Genomic DNA, 18,109 nt, shown 5'->3' on the forward strand with positions numbered 1-18,109 from the left:
TTAGTAAGTATTTCAAGTCTTCTTCATTTTCAGCAAGCAAGGTTCTGTCAACTGCATATTGCAGGCTGTTTCTGAGTCTTCCTCAAATCCTGATACTGGGTTCTTCTTCATGTAGTCCACCTTCTCAGCTTCTTTGCTCAGCATACAGACTGAACAAGTATAGTGAAAGGAAAGAACACTGATGCACAACTTTCCTGACTTTAAACCACCCGGTATGCCCTTGTTCTGTTCGAACAACTGCCTATTTTTCTATGTACAGATTCTTCATTAGCACAATTAAGTGTTCTGGGATTCCCATTCTTTGCAATGTTATCCATAATTTGTTATGATTCACACAGTTGAATGCCTAAACATAGTAAAAAAAAAAAAAAAAAAAAAAAAAACTGGTAAACATCTTTCGGGTATTCTCTGCTTGCAACCAAGACCCATCTGACATCAGCAATGATATCCCTAATATCACGTCATCTTCTGAATCTGGCTTGAATTAGCAGTAGTTCCCTGTCAATCTACTGTTGCAACTGCTTTTAAATGATCTTCAGAAAAATTTCACTTGCGTGTGATGTTAATGATATTGTTAGATAATTTTCACATTCTGTTGCATCACCTTTCTTTGAAATGGACAGAAATATGGATCCATTCCTGTTTGTTGGCCAGGTAGTTCTCTTTCACATTTCTTAGCAGCATAGATAAGTGAGGGCATCCAGTGCTTCAGCTGTTGCAGCATCTCAATTGGTATTCTGTCATTATCTGGAGCCTTGTTTTTGGCCAATGCCTTTAGTGAAGCTTGAACTTCTTCCTTCAATACTATTGGTTCTTGATCACATGCTACTTCCTGAAATGGGCTGAACGTAGACCAATTCTTTTTGGTACAGTGACTCTGTGTTTTCCTTCCATCTTCTGATTCTTCCTGCATCATTCCATATTTTGCCCATATAGTTGTTCAATTTTGTAATTTGAGGCTTGAATTTTTTCTTTAGTTCTTTCAGCTTGAGAAACGCTGAGTGTGTTCTTCCCTTTTTTGATTGTCTTACTCTGAGTCTGTGCAAGTTTTGTTATAATTCTTCACTTTGTCTTCTGGAGCCACTCATTGAAATCATCTGTTTAGCTCTTTTACTACATCATTTCTTCCCTTTGCTTTATCTTCTGTCTGTTCAAGAACAAGATTCAGAGTCTTTTCTGACACCCATTTTAGTCTTTTCTTTCTTTCCTGTCTTTTTAATGACCTTTTCCATTCTACGTGAATGATGTCCTTGATGTCAGCCCAACTTCAGTCATTAGCATTCAGTGTGTCAAATCTATTCTTGATATCGTCTTTAAATGCAGGTGGTATACACTAGAAGTTGTGCTTTGGCTCTCATGGACTTGTTTTAGTTTGCTTCAGCTTTAACTTGATCTTGCTTATGAGCAACTGATGGTCTGTTCCACAGAAGGCCCCTTGCCTTTTTCTGACTGATGACATTCAGCTCCTCCATAGTCTCATTTCACAGATGAAGTTGTTTTGATTCCTGTGTCTTTCATCTGGGGAGGCATGTGTAGTTGCCATTAATGTTGTTGAAAAAAAGTATTTGCAAGAAATAGGTTTTTCATCTTGCAAAATTCTGACATGTGAACTCCAGCATTGTTTCCATCACCAAGGCCATATTTTCCAACTATGGATCCTTCTTTTTTTTCAGTTTTAACTTTCAAATCACCAGTAAATATCAATGAATCTTGATTGCGTATATGATCAATTTCAGACTGCATAAGTTGGTAACAATCTTCAATTGCTTCGTCTTTGGCATTTGTGGTTAGTGGGTAAATTTGAATAATGGTGGTATTAACAGGTCTTCATTGTAGGCTTATGGATATTATCCTATCACTGACAGCAGTATACTTCAGGATATTTCTTGAAATGTTCTCTTTGATGATGAATGTGATACTATTCTTCAATTTATCATTCCTGGCTTAGTAGACCTTATGATTGTTTGATAAAAAATGGCCAACACTAGTTCATTTCAGCTCAGTAATGCCTAGGATATTAATACTCATGTGTGACATTTAATTTTTGATGACTTCCATTTTTCCTATATTCATATTTTGTATTTCCATGTTCCGATTTTTAATGGATTTTTTCAGTTCTTTCTTCTCATTTTGAGTCATGCCACAACAGCAAATGAAAGTCCCAAAAGGTTTACTCCATCCATGTTATTAAGATCAATTCTACTATGAAGTTTTCCCCAGTGGAATTTTTTTTGAGTGCCCTTCAGCTGGAGGGGGTCATCCTCCAGTTCTGTATCAGACAGTGTTTTGTAGCTATTCCTAAGGTTTTCATTGGTAATTTTTTTTTTCTTTAATGAAGAAAGTGCCTGGTTCTTCTTCCTAGTATGTCTTAACCTGGAGGATCCCCTGAAACCTATCCATCATGGGTAGCCCTACTGGTATTTGAAATACCAGTGACATAGTTTCCAGCATCATACCAACACACAAGCCACCAAAATATGCCTATCAGACAGATGAATGGTTGAGTTAACCTTGGTAGGCATTAAATGGAAAGGCAATTGAACTTAACTGGAAAGAAGTGAGATTCTGAGATGTAGGATGGCATTTGGACAGAGAAGGATAAGTCTGATTTGGCTATCTACTCTATTATGTGTCGAAAATACTAACAACATAGGCTACCATAGGGCGTCTAACATAACATCATTTTGGGGTAGAATTAGTGAGTCACCTGAGTGGCAGGTAAATTAGATTAGACTATTCCTACCAATCCAAAATGGCAGGGGGATGATTTACGTCTTAGGAATAGTTACAGTTTTTAGGATGACTTTCCTTTACACACTCGTTTCCCTGCCAACTATTCACTGCCAGCATCTCTAGATGCATCTTTATAGAATGCCTTATTCATGGACATGGTATACTACCAAACATTATTTATGACCAAGGGATTCATTAAATAGCAAAACAAGAGCAACAATTATATCTTATCCACAGGAATTATTGTTGTTGTTAGGTGCCATCAAGAACTCTAACTCATAGTGACCCTGTATATATAACAGCCAACATGTGTCTGTCAGTTTTTCATACTGTGGGGGCTTGCATGTTGCTATGATACCAGAAGGTATGTCACTGGTATTCAGACGCGAGTAGAGTCATCCACGGTGGACAGGCTTCAGCTGAGCTTCCAGGCTAAGACAGGTTAAGAAAAAGACCCAGGCAATTCACTTCGGAAAAGAATTAGGCAGTGAAAACCTTATGAATAGCAGCAGAATATTGTATGATATAGAGCTGGATGATTAGCCCCTCCCCCTGCCCCCCGTTGCCAAGTTGGAAGGCACTAAAAAGATGACTGGGGAAGAACTGCCTCCTCAAAGGAGAGTTGACCTTAATGTTGTGGATAGAGTCAAGACTTTGGGACCTTCATTTGTGGACAAGGCGTGACTCAAAATGAGAAGAAAAAGCTGCAATTACCCATTAAAAGTTGGAACCTGGAGTATAGGAAGTATGAATCTACAAAAATTGGAAATTGTAGAAAATGAAATAGAATACATAAACACTGATATCCTAGGCATTAAAAAAAAATTAGTGAGCTGAAATGGACTGGTACTGGCAATGTTGAATTGGACAATCATATGGTCTACTATGCTGGGAATGACAATTTGAAGAGGAATGGCCTTGTATTCATCATAAAAAGAACAGTTCAAGATCTATCCTGAAATACTATGCTGTTAGTAATAGGATAATAACCATACGCCTACAAGGAAGACCAGTTAATACAACTATTATTCAAATTTATGCACTAACCACTAAGGTCATAGATGAAGAAATTGAAGATTTTTACCAACACCTGCAGTGTAAAATTGATGGAGCACACAATCAGGATGCATTGATAATTACTGGTGACTGGAATGCAAAAGTTGGAAACAAAGAAAAAGGATTGGTAGTTGGAATATATGGCCTTGGTGATGAAACCGATGCTGGAGAAAGCATGATAGAATTGTGCAAGACCAAGAACCTCTTTGTTGCAAATTCCTTTTTTCACCAACATAAACAGCAACTATACACATGTACCTTGACAGTTAGAATATACAAGAATCAAGTTGACTACATCTGTGGAGAGTGATAATGGAAAAGTTCAATATCGTCTTTCAGGACAAGGCCAAGAGCCCACTGTGGAACAGACCATCAATTGCTCACATGCAAGTTTGGTTGAAAAGAAAATTAGAACAAGCCCACAAGTGCCAAAGCATGACATTGAGTATATCCCACCTGAATTTAGAGACCATCTCAAGAATAGATTTGACGTGCTGAACACTAACACTAAAGACCAAATTATGGAATGATATCAAAACATTGTACCTGAAGAAGACAAGAGTCATTAAAAAGACAGGAAAGAAGGAAAACATCAAAATGGATGTTAGAAGAGATTCTAAACTTGCTCTTGAACCTCGAGTAGCTAAACCTAAAGGAAGAAATGATGACGTCAGAGAAATGAACAGGAGACTTCAAAGCGTGGCTTAAGAAGACAGTAAATTATTATAATGACATGTGCAAAGACCTGGAGGTAGAAAACGAAGAGGGAAGATCATGCTCAGCATTTCTCAAGCAGAACTGAAGAAAACTTTCAAGAGAACTGAAGAAAAAATTCAAGCCTGTAGTTGCAATACTGAAGGATTCTACGGGGAAAACACTAAATGACACAAGACTCATCAAAAGAAGATGGAAAGAACGCAGAGTCATTACACCACGAAGATATAGCTGACATTCAACTGTTCCAGGAGGTAACATATGATCACAAACCAGTGGTATTGAAGGAAGAAGCCTAAGCTGCACTGAAGGCATTGGAGAAAAACAAGGCTCCAGAAATTGATGGAATATCAATTGAGATGTTTCAACTAATGGATGGAGCTGGAAGTGCTCACTCATCTCCGTTAAGAAATTTGGAAGACAGCTACCTGGCCAACTGACTGGAAGAAATCCACATCTATGCCTATTCCCAAGAAAGGTGATCCATCTGAATACGGAAATTATTGAACACTATCATTAATATTGTACACAAGTAAAATTTTGCTGAAGATCATTCAAAAGTGACTGCAGCAGTATGTTGACAGGGAACTGCTGGATATTCAAGTGGGATTCAAAAGAGGATGTGGAACCAGGGATATCATTGCTGATGTCAGATGGATCCTGCCTGGAAGCAGAGAATACCAGAAAGATGTTTACCTGTGCTTTATTGACTATGCAAAGGCATTCGACTGTGTGGACCATTACAAATTACGGATAACATTTCGAAGAATGGGAATTCCAGAATACTTAATTGTGCTCAAGAGGAACCTGTACACAGGTCAAGAGCAGTCACTTGAAATGCACAAGGGGATTGTCTTAGTCATCTGGTGCTGCTATAACAGTAAAACCACAGGTGAATGGTTTTAACAAAGACAAATGTATTCTCTCACAGCCTAGGAGACTACAGGTACAAATTCAGGGCATCTGCTCCAGGGGAAGGCTTTCTCTGTCCACTCTGTAGGAAGGTCTGTGTCATCAATCTTCCCTTGGCCTAAGAGCTTCTCCACGCAGCAACCTGAGGTTCAAAGGATATGCTCTGCTCCTCTCACTGCTTGTTTGGTGGTATGAGGTCCCCAAATCTCTGCTAGCTTCCCCTTCCTTTTATCTCTTGTAAGATAAAAGGTGGTGGAGGCCACCCCCCAGGGAACTTCATTTACATTGTATCAGGGATGTGACCTGAGCAAAGTGTTACATCCCACCCTAATCCTCTTCTACCACAGGCAGAGATTATGATTTGTAGCATACAAGAAAATCACAAAATGGAGGACAACCATACAGTACTGGGAATCATGGCCTAACCAAGTTGACACATATTTTGGGGGGACACATTCAATCCATGACAGGGATACTGCACAATTTAAAGTGAAGAAACTGGACTCTGTGAAGAAGACTGAGGTATCAAGATTGGTGGAAGATGCATTAACAACCTGCATTGTGCAGATGATACAACATTGCTTGCTGAAAGTGAAGAGGACTTTAAGTGCTTACTGATGAAAATCAAAGACCGTGGCCTTCAGTATGGATTACACTTCAACATAAGGAAAACAAAAATCCTCATAACTGGAACAATAAGAAGCATGATAGAATCAACGCCCTTGGAAGGAGCAGTCAAGACATCAAAAGACACATTGCATTGGGCAAATCCACTGTAAAAGACCTCTTTAAAGCACTGAAAAGTAAAGATGTCACTGTGAAGACGTCTGACCCAAGCCGTGGTGTTTTCAATCAACTCATATGCATGCAAAAGCTGGACAATGAATAAGAAAGACTGAAGAAGAATTGATGGCTTTGAATTCTGATGTTGGTGAAGAATACTGAATATACCAAGGACTGCCAAAAGAACAATCCAATCTGTCTTGGAAGAAATACAACCAGAATTCTCCTTAAAAGCGAGGATTGCAAGACTATGTTTTTCATACTTTAGACATGTTTTCAGGAGAGATCAGTTCCTGGAGAAGGCCATCAAGCTTGGTAAAGTAGAGGGTCAGTGAAAAAGAAGGAGACTCTCAAAGAGTTGGATTGGCACAGCACCCACAACAATGGGCTCAAACATAACAACAATTGTGAGGACGGTGCAGGACCAGACGGTGTTTTGTTCTCTGTATATAGGGTTGATATGAGTCAGGACCAACTTGATGGCACCTAAAAACAACAACAGTGTATAACAGAATGAAATGTAGCTCCCTCCTGTACCATCCTCACAATCATAGGTATGTTTGAGCTTATTGTTGCAGACGCTATGCCAATCCATCTCCTTGCGGGGGTTCCTATTTTCGGCTGACACTCTACCAAGCAAGGTGCCCTTCTCTAGGATTGGTCCCTCCTGATAAAACATCCAAAGTAAATGAGACAAAGTCTCACCATCCTCACATTTAAGGAGGTATTCTCTAAGATATGTGATATGCTTTAAAACAGCAGCCATTATGTCATGTCACCCTTCTTTTATCAAGTATGTATATACACAGGGACTAAGGGAATGCAGCAGCCATGGCCCTTTTGGTGTCCAAGAAATAAACCTTGCAGTCCTTCGAGTACAGAGTATAATCGATCAAGGGCCCTAGCTGTTGAACTCTGAAATCCATTTCCTACCTATGCTCCAAGGCCACTCCCAAACAATAGCTTAGCATGGCAAGGCTACTAAGGCAGGCCTGGCCCCATTAGACAACTGGAAGACTTTGGGTGGCTCAAGAACTTCCTACTGACCTTGCTCTACTTCCATTAGACTGCACAGGGTCTGGGATTCTTTTACACATCTTTCCTTACTTCCCTTGAAGTCAGACTTGTATCATGATCTGATGTCATTTCCTTGCCTTTTCTGACTTCCTCTCTATTTTCTGTTCTATAGGTGTTTCCCCTAATAAAATCCTAGCATATTTGATTCCATCTTGATATTTTCCCTCAGAAGAGTCAAACTAACACCATCTGTTTCACTATTGCCCAAAATGACCCACTAGACATTTATTTTCTATCCTTGGGACGAGATGGATTTGTAAGTCTGTGTGCCCAAGGAGGAATGCTTCCCCAAAGGAACGCTCTCACTGTTCTGATCAATTGAAATAGAAGTCTTCCCCTGGGATGTTTTGGGCTCCTCATTCAGTGATACAACGTTGGCCACTCTACTGAACAGGGAGAAGATAGACCCCAATTTCCATAGGAAAATTATCTGTGCTACAAAATGGAGTAAGGAAGAACTATCTTTGGAAAGCAGGAGATTTAGCTGTTTTTCTCTTAGTGCTCCTTTAGCACTTCCATTTGAAGAAAAAATGTGGCCAACTAATAAAGACAAGAGACTAAAGTCTCAGATCTGACTACAGTGAAAATTTGAGATACCTTACCAGTAAATAGGAAACCCTGGTGGCATATTAGTTAAGTGCTATGTCTACTAACCATGCGGTCAGCAGTTTGAATACACCAGGCTCTCCTTGGAAACTCTATGGTGCAGTTCTACTCTGTCCTAAAGGGTTGCTATGAGGTGGGATCGAATCAACAGCAGTGGGTTTTTTTTTTCCTTGGGTTTACCAGTAAATATTCCCATTTAACTGAGATTTTGGGACATTAAATGGATCAGAATTATGGAAGAAGACAGGGAGAGGGCTGTTTGTATTTTTAATCATAGTAATAGGTAGTTATAGTAGTGGTTAGAGTTTCAAGGACCTCAACTTTTTAGATTCTTGTTACTTTACTGACTTCTACTAGACACATATTTGACTGTTAATATAGGAACCTATACAATGATGACTTTGGAAATACCACACGGCCTGCTCTCCAGGAAGGCCTCTCCTCCAGTTTTATTTTGTGAAAGACACTAAGACTTGTTCATTGTCTGTATAGAACATTTAAAGAATTTTTTCCATAAGAACATCCATAAATAATTTGTTCAGGGCAGTTAACATAGTATACCAGTTATCCTTTGAAAGATCTGCTTACGAGGTTGGCTTTTGGGAGTTGTCTGGGAATCTGGATTTTGAGATAGCTCTCACCATTCACTTAGCTAATAAAAATCCTTCAATTTCTCTAAGCTCTTCATATAATGTGGTCATTGCTGAACACTTGCTGTCTGAGAGTCTGAATTTTTGGGACATGTTAAGCAGAGGCTGTGTTTGGCAACATTTCAAGTGTTTCACAAGCACAAGGAATTGTTCAGGGAATTGGTGCATCCTGTGTGACTCCACAGGAGAAGGCTCTTGGAAGCTTGCAACTGGTTTCCCCTGGGCCCACCCCACGTGCCTTTACCTTTTGCTGATTGTGCTTGTTTTCCTTTTGCTGAAATAAATAATCGCTGTGAGTTTCACTCTATGTTGAGCCGTGTGAATTCTTCCAATGAAACATCAAGCCTGAGTGTGGTCTTGGGAATTCCCAACACACAGTTGCACTGTTTCATGCTTAATTTACTTAACTCATGTATCTAAAAGGCACACATGGAAAACATTTGCTGTTGAGAATTTAAACATTATCACTTATAATTTGAGTAATCAAATTCCTTCAGGAATTTATACTATAATTACAAGTTAGTCTAACAAATTCTTCTGCACATGTCAAAACACAAACAACAGATGAAACATTCCCAACACAGTGATTAAAAATTTACTGCTAAACTTACATTTAAACTTATTCTAAAATATCAAGGGCATCTGTTTAATTAAATTTTTAGGTTGAATTCTTTGCTTTCCTCAGATTATTACTATCCTTACATTATTTTCTTCCTTGGGTTGTAGAAATATTATTTAAACATGATTATGCAGCGGAGATAACTTCTCCAAACACACGATGATATGAACATAGTGTTTCTGGTGTTTCTTTCTGGAATGATATATTTTCTAGTTCCATTTGGTTGGCATTAAATAACCAATTTTCTTCCACTATAACATAACAATTTGATCTGCAATGTTATTTTAAAATAATGTGTGTTTTATAGGGATTTTATTATCTTTAGCCCAAAACACAAAGATCTTATCTCTTAGAAAATATGGGGCTGAGTTGGCAGAAGTAGCTACTGTTTTTAGAACACTGTCTAAGTAAAGAATTGCACCGTTGGATTCTATTCCAATTGAGCTGTGTGTGACAAGTGGTACTAATTATATCCTTTCTACCTACATTCTCGAATAACATGTATGATTGCCACTGTTGGCAGGTCCCTGCTATTCCGTGTGGAGCCTCTAGGTTTTTCTTCAACTATTTGATTAACTGGCAGTTCCTTGTATTTTCTTCTTTACTGCTTACTCCAACGGAAGCAAGGACATATTTAGGCTTTATACACATATATTAACATTGTCTTACTTAAAAAAAAAAAATTAAATGTAAGTTATTATATTTTCTCTTCTTGTATCACTATTTCATGTATTCTGTATACAGAGTTTATTCTTTTGAGTAGTGTGCACTTATAGACTTTCATTTATCAGGTTGTTTTACTTCATTATAGTTATCATTTTTTATTATAATAATTGTATTTTGATGTTAATAATGTCACAATTTGATTTGTAGAAATCTTAGCAAAAAGATCTTTGGGAGTTATGGTGATTCACAAACATCACATCAATGGGGTCTTGACTGATTTTTCCTCAATCAGTAGACAAGGAGATTGGTGAGATCATGCCTCCATCACCCAGTTTACACTGAGTTGACTCATGTTTGCTCCTGAGTCTTTGTGCTAATGGTTTTGGAAAAAAAATTATATAAAAATGTTTAAGTAATTCTGTTAAGGAAATAGAAAGTGATGGGTGTCATCTAATTTCTAGTCATAGGAAAATATTAAAAATTAATCAGCATATTTGTTCCTCTATCTAGGCAATAACTATGTAGATATTATCCTATACGAATAAGTCTCCCAAAAATCTTCCTATGCTAATAGGAATGGGGCATTCTGTTACTTTCCTTTATGAGGATAGAGAACAGTTTTTGAATTTTATTTTCTTGTTGCTTCTAATCCATGGTTTTGGTTGTTTCTAACCAATGGAATTCAATCAAAATCCTTAGGCTTTATATTCAAGTGTTATTTCCTAAATTGCCCTAATTTTCTTATCTTAGATCCATTGGACTGTGTTGTGTCAAGGTTGGAAAAACTCTTTAATTTGAATATGTTTTTTTTTATCCTGATGGAGCACAATGGCAGCTCTGCTGGAGATACAAAATACCTGATCAAAAATTTTCTTTGCATTACCTTAGAAGGAGAGAATCTGGATTCATTTCAAGAGTTTATTCAGTGCTTCTTTCACATCCTTATTCCTCAGGCTGTAGATCATAGGATTCAATGTGGGGAAGACCACAGTGTAAAAGGTGGAAACTATTTTGTCCCTATCCATGGAATAGCTAGATTGGGGGCTACAGCAGATGTAGAGAATGGAGCCATAGTATAAGGTGACAGAAATCAAGTGGGAGAAGCATGTAGAGAAGGCTTTGAGGCAGCCCTGGGTGGAGCGGATCCTCAAAATGGTGGTGATGATGAAGAGGTAGGAGGTGAGGATGAGCACAAGGGGCATGATGACATTGGAGGCCAGGAGAAAATACAGTAGAGTCTGGTAGCCATCTTTTCTGCCACAAGCCAGCTTCACCAGGGGAAGTAAATCACAGAAAAAGTCATCAATGACATTGTCACCACAGAAGTTCAAGGCAAAAGTTCTTTTGGTGATGACAGAAGAGTTGATAAATCCACCAAGATATGAGGCTACTACTAAAAATGTGCACAGCCTTATGGACATTGCCTGAGAATAAAGCAGTGGTTTTGAGATAGCCACATAGCGGTCATAAGCCATGGCGGCCAACAAGTAACACTCACTATATCCCAGCCCAGCAGAGAAGAAGAACTGAGCTACACAGCCAGCAAAGGAGATGCTTTTGTCCTCGGAGATGCACGTCTTTAGGATCTTCGGGGTATAGACAGAGGAACACCAGAGATCCAGGAATGACAGATTTCCAATGAAAAAATACATGGGTGTGTGGAGCCGGGAGTCATTAGAGATCAATGTTATTAACATGGTATTTCCCACCAGGGTCACAGAGTACACACCAAGGAACACCACAAATAGGATCAACTGCATCACAGGGTCTGTTGTGAAGCCCACAAGGATGAACTCAGTCACGGTGTGATTGTCTGTCTCCATGGCTAAAGGACACCTCATATACGTGGGTTTAATTCCCTCAGCTCATATTATATGAAGACATTCTATGTACCAGGTACATATGATATGGTAAGACTTAAGCTATTAGACTGAGGAGATCTGAGCAGGAATCCTGACTTGAGAAAGTAACGGGAGTTCTCTGAGTGTGTATACATTCATTTCAGTAAAATGCATTTGTAGCAGTACAGCCATAATGCTGCTAGAGGCTTATTAATTCTTTTTAAAATAATTATTTTTCAGTCTCAGGTGCTGTTCTAGGCACGATGTGGCTTATTGTTATGGAGCTTTTGTTCTATGGGAAGAGACAGATAATAATTACAAAAAAAAAAAAAGGATAAATGTTTTGCAGAGAATGTCAAATGTTATTTAAAAAATAAAGAAGATGAAAACAAACTCAGAAAGGGGTCAATTGAACTTAAATAACCAGGGACAGCTTCCTTTCCCTTATTTCCCAGATTGAAATGCACAATGAGAGGAAGAAGGATGGTCTGCAGGGTTTACAAAATGATGACCTTCTCCTCTTCTGCAAATATAGAAAATTTTTCCCTTCGCTGATCTATAGGAGCCTTTGGTACAACTGTTGTAAATTCCAAGATTTAGGACTAGATGGGGAACCAGGGTGAAATTTCGGAGGGAGATAAACGACCAAATCCATCTGACTGCATCAAGACTGTGTATAAGGAGTGGGACAGTTTTATTTGTATGGAACTGGCCCATGGGTGTAGCACATCTTTCATCTTTTCTCTTAGATACTAAACAGCCTGGAGGGACCCCAGTCTTTATGACAGTCAAAAATCTGAACGCAAAGTTAAAAAATTTTCCATAAGGATTTTACTACTTTGTTAAGAACTTGCCACAGATTTGCAAATTGCTTTGTAACTCTTCATAGCAGGCTTCTAGGAATTATGTGAAGGAATAGCAGATAACTGGAGAAAATCACTGAGTGGTCAAATTATCTGTAGTGATATAGTGCTCCGTCCACATTTTCTTGGGTCCTCTGTGTCACTGGGGTAAAGAGATCCCTAGGATGTAAATGGGGTTCTTGGGAGGGAGATACAGTTAAGTGCTCCACTATTAGCTGGAAGGTTGGTGGCTCAGACATACCCAGAGGCACCTCAGAAGACAGGATTGGCAATCTGCTACTGAAAGGTAACAGCCTGGAAAACCCTATGGAGCAGTTCTACTGTGCAACACTCAGGCACCATGAGTTGGAATCACCTCGATGGCAACTACCAAGGTACAACAAGGGTATAAACTCCATGAGACGAGGGATTTTTGTTTGTTTTCTTCTTTACAATATCCCTAGTGCCTAGAATAGTGTCTGGCATATAACAGATACATAGTAAATATTTGCTGAAGGAATTAATGAATGAATGAATGAGTGGACCACCCTCATGCTGAAGAGAAGCCAGTCAGCAGAATCTCTTTTCTGGGTGGTCTCATAATGATATCATTTTACCCTAAAACCATCAGAGAATTGTATGGAACCCTCATATATTTCCTGGCACCAGTAATCCTTGACCTTTGTGTTCTTTGGGGACACATAGAGGAAGAAGCAAAGAAATGTGTGCACAAAAACAGTCAGCCTGACCAATTATCAGATCATTTGTTTTCCCGAGTGGGTTCGTAAAGAAGGAGTTTTTCAGCTTAGCATCAGATTGTCATTATATGTCATAATGGAGGTGAAGCATGTCTCAGATCAGAGCTGACTGCTCAAAATACATTTGACTTTTAAGCAAATAACATGGATTCAAGTTCTGTCTCCGTGACATAAAGGCTGTGAGACCCTGGAGAAAATACTAATCAACATAGTTAAGGCTCAGTTTTTTTCATATTATAAGGCCAAGATAATTTATCTCCCCATGGGGTTGTAATGAATGCATACAACACAATTGTAATCATTTGGACAGCAACCACCACCATCAGGGTTGTTGTGAAGATTAAAGGGGATATCCTGTAAGGGCTGAGCACAGTGCCTGGCAGGTGGTAAACACTCAAGCAAACAGTGCTTCTCAAATTCAGTGCACATAAGAACCACTCGGAATGCACCCCAGAGATTCCAATTCAGCAACTTATGGGTGAAACCCAGGAACCTGCTTTCTCTCAAGCAGCCCAAGTGTTTCTGATGCAGGTTTTTTTGTAGATCACATCTGAGAAGCACTGAAATGAACATCTGTTATAATGTTAATGTTATTACTATTGTCATTATTTATTATTTCAGCAGCCCTCCCTACATTACAATGTTGTGAATAATCTAGGATCTAACAAATGTAAAGATTTGCACCATATTAAACATTCAACAAGAAGAGTGGTGACTAGATCTAGGTGTGAATCCTTGTCAATGATTTCAATCACTCTAAAAAAAAAAAACAAACCATGGCTTGCGCGAATGGTGAATGTTCTGTTACCTGAAAGATTTGAGGTTTCAGTTTACCATGAGGTGCCTTAGAAGAAAGGCCTGGTGATCTACTCCTGAAAATCAAGCTATTGATAACCGTAATGGTTAAGATTGTGTGTCAACTTGGCTGGCCATGATTCTCAGTGTTTTGGCAGATGTACAGTGTTGTGATCCCTTTCCTGTTGAAACTTGACATGTGATCACTCCCACGATGGAATCTACAGAGTGGTACCCGCGGGGACAGGGCATGTGGCAACTCACCATCCCTTTGTCCTTCATCTCTCTGCCCTCTGCTGCCTACTTCCCTCTTGTTCGCCTTGCCAGAGGCTATCAGTTATGGTACGATGTCCATACCAGGGATCAATAAACTACTGCTATGGGTCAAATCCAGCCTACCACCGCTTTCTTTAGATAAAGTTTCCTTTGAACCCAGGGTCTCTGCTCTGAAAAGCTCCTAAACCAGAGAAAGACTGATGACAAGGACCTTCCCCTAGACACCACAGAGAGAGAAAGCCTTCCCCTGGTGCTGGTACCCTGAATTCGGACTTCTAGCCTCCTAGACAATGAAAGAATAAATTTCTCTTTTTAAAAGCCATCCACTTGTGGTATTTCTGTTATAGCAGCACTAGATAACTGAGACAAAATCTGTTGAGCACAGTTCTACTCTGACAACCATGGGGGTCGCCAAGATTTGGAGCCACCTCAAGGGCTACTGGCAAAAACTTTGGAAAACTTATTTAATTTCCCCAATCCATATTTTTATTATGTATTAATGGGAGTAGTAATAAGTTCCTCTTACGATCGTAGGAAAACTCAAAAGGGATATTGTATATAGAGTGCTTAGTAAATGGTTTGACATGTAAAAAATATCTATCATATGTAAGTAATGACGTTACACAGTTGTAAAGCAGTGGCATGTTTTTCATGTCAAAAACTGCAAGGGGAGAATCGGCATCCAATACCTCTACTATGTCCCCTGATATATGTTCTCTCTTCTAACCTTGCATCTTTCTATTCTCTACTCTCTCACAATCACCCTTTGCCCCACAGTCCTCTTTGTGCCTTCTGTAAGCTGGTCATAGTGTGGTGACTTGAGTTGTGCCATGATGATAGAAACTATGCTATTGGTAATTCAATACCATCAGTGTCACCCATCGTGGACAGGTATCAACTGAGCTTCCAACTGAGACAGACTAGAAAGAAAGGACAAAATTAGCCAATGAAAACTTTATGGATCTCAACAGGACATCATGTTTGGTGAAGGTGAAAGCCAGTGAAGTTGAAGAAGACCCTCAGTGAAATGGATTGGTACAATAGTTACTACAATGGACTTGAACCTTTTGGGGATTATGAGGATGAGGCAGGACTGGGTAACATTTTGTTTTGTTGTATATAATGTTACCATAAGTCGGAGTCAGCTCCATGGCGACTAAGAACAGCACCAGTCTCTCAATGATGGAACCATCCATCATGGAGCCCAGTGTGGTGCTCTGTCCTTTGCTTCCTTCATCCTTCTGTTCATGTTCTCTGCTCTGAGCTCCATTCCTTCAGAGATAGTAATTCTCTTCTGCTGTGTTTCAGACCCTTACTGAGACTCCTAGGAAAGCCATATAATTGCCCTCACAACAGAAAAGACAAAACAACATGCAACAAAACAAAAACTGTCATAACTTACCATGGCATACAAAAACAAAATAGAGTCCAAATTTTCTTGGTGTTTCCCCTGAAACCCACCTATGTACACCATGTGAGGGCCTGGTTGGAAGAACTGAGTAGTCTGTTATCAGAACCGAAGATTATGCCTACTTGACAGTGTGTTCTAACCAGCTTACATGTTTATTCTGCTAATGAGGTTATATTTGTATTCTAAGCTAAAACAGCATTTGCTACCCAAAATTAGTAAAAACAAAACTTTTCATTCTAAAAGTAAACCTGTGTTGCCTGGAAATCTTAAATACACTATATTTAAAGATACACTAAACTGAAGGAAATTTGAACTTTTCTTTTGACCCTTCCTCCTTTATTCTGCCATTCCAGTTACTCTTGAGATATTTACGAGGGCTATTGACCAAGTGGGTCCTAATGGTTTCTTGTTTGTTAATTTAGTTTTGTCTCCCTTGTCCTTCCCTGTAATGCTAGTTCCCCTTTTTATGCCACTAACAGCAAGTAATAATACATCTCTTGTGCTTTCAGCAGTTTCAGAGATGACAATTGGATGATTGTGATTTTTTAAGAGGGCCTTTCCTTAGCCATTATCATGTCATAGTGTGCAAATGGCGACTGGACTGGTTCTGAGGAAAAATAAAATCTTCCATCTACCTCTAACAACTGAATTAGGCAACTCACCCAAATTTCTCAGTAAGGCCACCATCCTGACAGAGCTCAAACCTGCCGCTCTCAGAATCTTTTATATCAGTTTCTGGATCCCCAGGGTTGTAGATTCCTATACCCTCTCAGGATTTAATAATTGAGAAATGAGTAACAAGGCAATTAAACAGAACTGAATGTTGACAAATTGGGTATTATGTAATAAGATGGAGAGAAAATTTTTTGGAATCCCTGATATCCTAGTGAAAATGTAAATCAGTCATCATTTTCACTGTCTTTCCACTTTGCGTTGTGAAGAAGGTAAACTAAATATGTTACACGTATATTAAATATGCTATTTATGTGTGAGCAACCCTGGTGATGCAGTGCTTAAGTAGTTGGCTGCTACTAAAAGGTTAGCTGTTCGAACTCACCAGCTGCTCTGAGGGAGAAAGATGTGGCAGTTGGCTTCCTTGAAGATTACAGCCTTAGAAACCCTATGGGACAGTTCTGATCTATTGTGTACAGTCGCTATGAGTCAATTTCGACTTGATGGCAATGGTTTTTCATTTTAATTTGTTCCATGTATTTATATGTGCACACCTATGTATTAAAATATATCTGCTCAACAATAGCAGTATTTCAGTCATACCTTCAATGCATCCCTCCAAATCCATTCTCCACCCCAACTTCTTCTTTGCTCTGGGAGGCTAAGCTGTATGAGCTGCATCAGTGGAATCCATTGCTCTCTGCCTTCTTAGGGGTTTAGTTGATGGTGTCATTAGCAGCAAGGAGAGTGATTTCAGAGTAATTTTTTCCAGGCTCCTTACGTGAATGATTTCTGGAAGCTGGCTGCATCATATCTCCAGCCAGGCATTGCTCCTCCAGTGTTCAGTGCCTTTAACCACTCACTTTCCTGTTTTTTTTCAGAGCTGGGGTGGTAACAATTCTCAGAAGTTACCTACTTAGCTCTATTACACTATTCACAGGGTTTTCACACACCAAAACACATCCTTTTGTTGTAATTCCTTTACTGTACTCGACTCAAATTACCTAATTTAAGTGGGCCGAGGAAACCCTGGTGGCATAGTGTTTAAGTGCTACAGCTGCCAACCAAAGGGGTCAGCAGTTCGAATCCGCCAGGCGCTCCTTGGAAACTCTATGGGCAGTTCTACTCTGTCCTATAGGGTCGTTATGAGGCAGAATCGACTCGATGGCAGTGGCATCTACTTTCCTAACTTTTACTGGTCTGAGTGTAGGTCAAGGAAACAACCATTTAAAAGGGATTTAGGTTCCTCAAGTTGCTCAAGTATTTGAAAAACAGACATAAATCCTTTGCTGGGGTAAATGGAACATTGGTAATCTATACTATCTACTGGTATGAAATTTACATAAAGAATCAATGATGGTATCATGGTAAGAAGGACAGGTGGAGAACAATGTATTGAAAGACAAACTGGCTGTAGCAAAATATTGTATTAGCACTTGGCATCTGCTGAAGTTGAAAGCTGTGATTATCCAACTGAGACAAATGGGTGAGCGGAATGCCTGAATTGCAGCTTTGAACCAGTCTTTCATCCCTTGTGGAGGTAGGGAAGTTATTGAGGACTAAAAGCACTTCCTGATTGTTTAGGTTGCAGATCTGCAGCGCAAGTAACTACTTAACCTTATTGTTGTTGTTAGATGCCACTGAGTTGTTTCTGACTCATAGCAAACACATGTACCAAAGAACAAAACTGCCAGGTCC

The 18,109-nt window shown here is 39.3% G+C and overlaps 1 protein-coding gene across 1 annotated transcript; it reads right to left on the minus strand.

Annotated features, from left to right (window-relative positions):
• Positions 1 to 10,721: 10,721 nt before the first annotated feature.
• Positions 10,722 to 11,639, minus strand: LOC126080755 (olfactory receptor 1013-like). The gene has a single exon (XM_049891933.1). It carries the CDS (start codon positions 11,637 to 11,639, stop codon positions 10,722 to 10,724), a length of 918 nt encoding a protein of 305 aa, XP_049747890.1.
• Positions 11,640 to 18,109: the final 6,470 nt, after the last annotated feature.

Source organism: Elephas maximus, chromosome 7 (genome assembly GCF_024166365.1).
Source record: "Elephas maximus indicus isolate mEleMax1 chromosome 7, mEleMax1 primary haplotype, whole genome shotgun sequence".
Lineage (NCBI taxonomy): Eukaryota > Metazoa > Chordata > Mammalia > Proboscidea > Elephantidae > Elephas > Elephas maximus.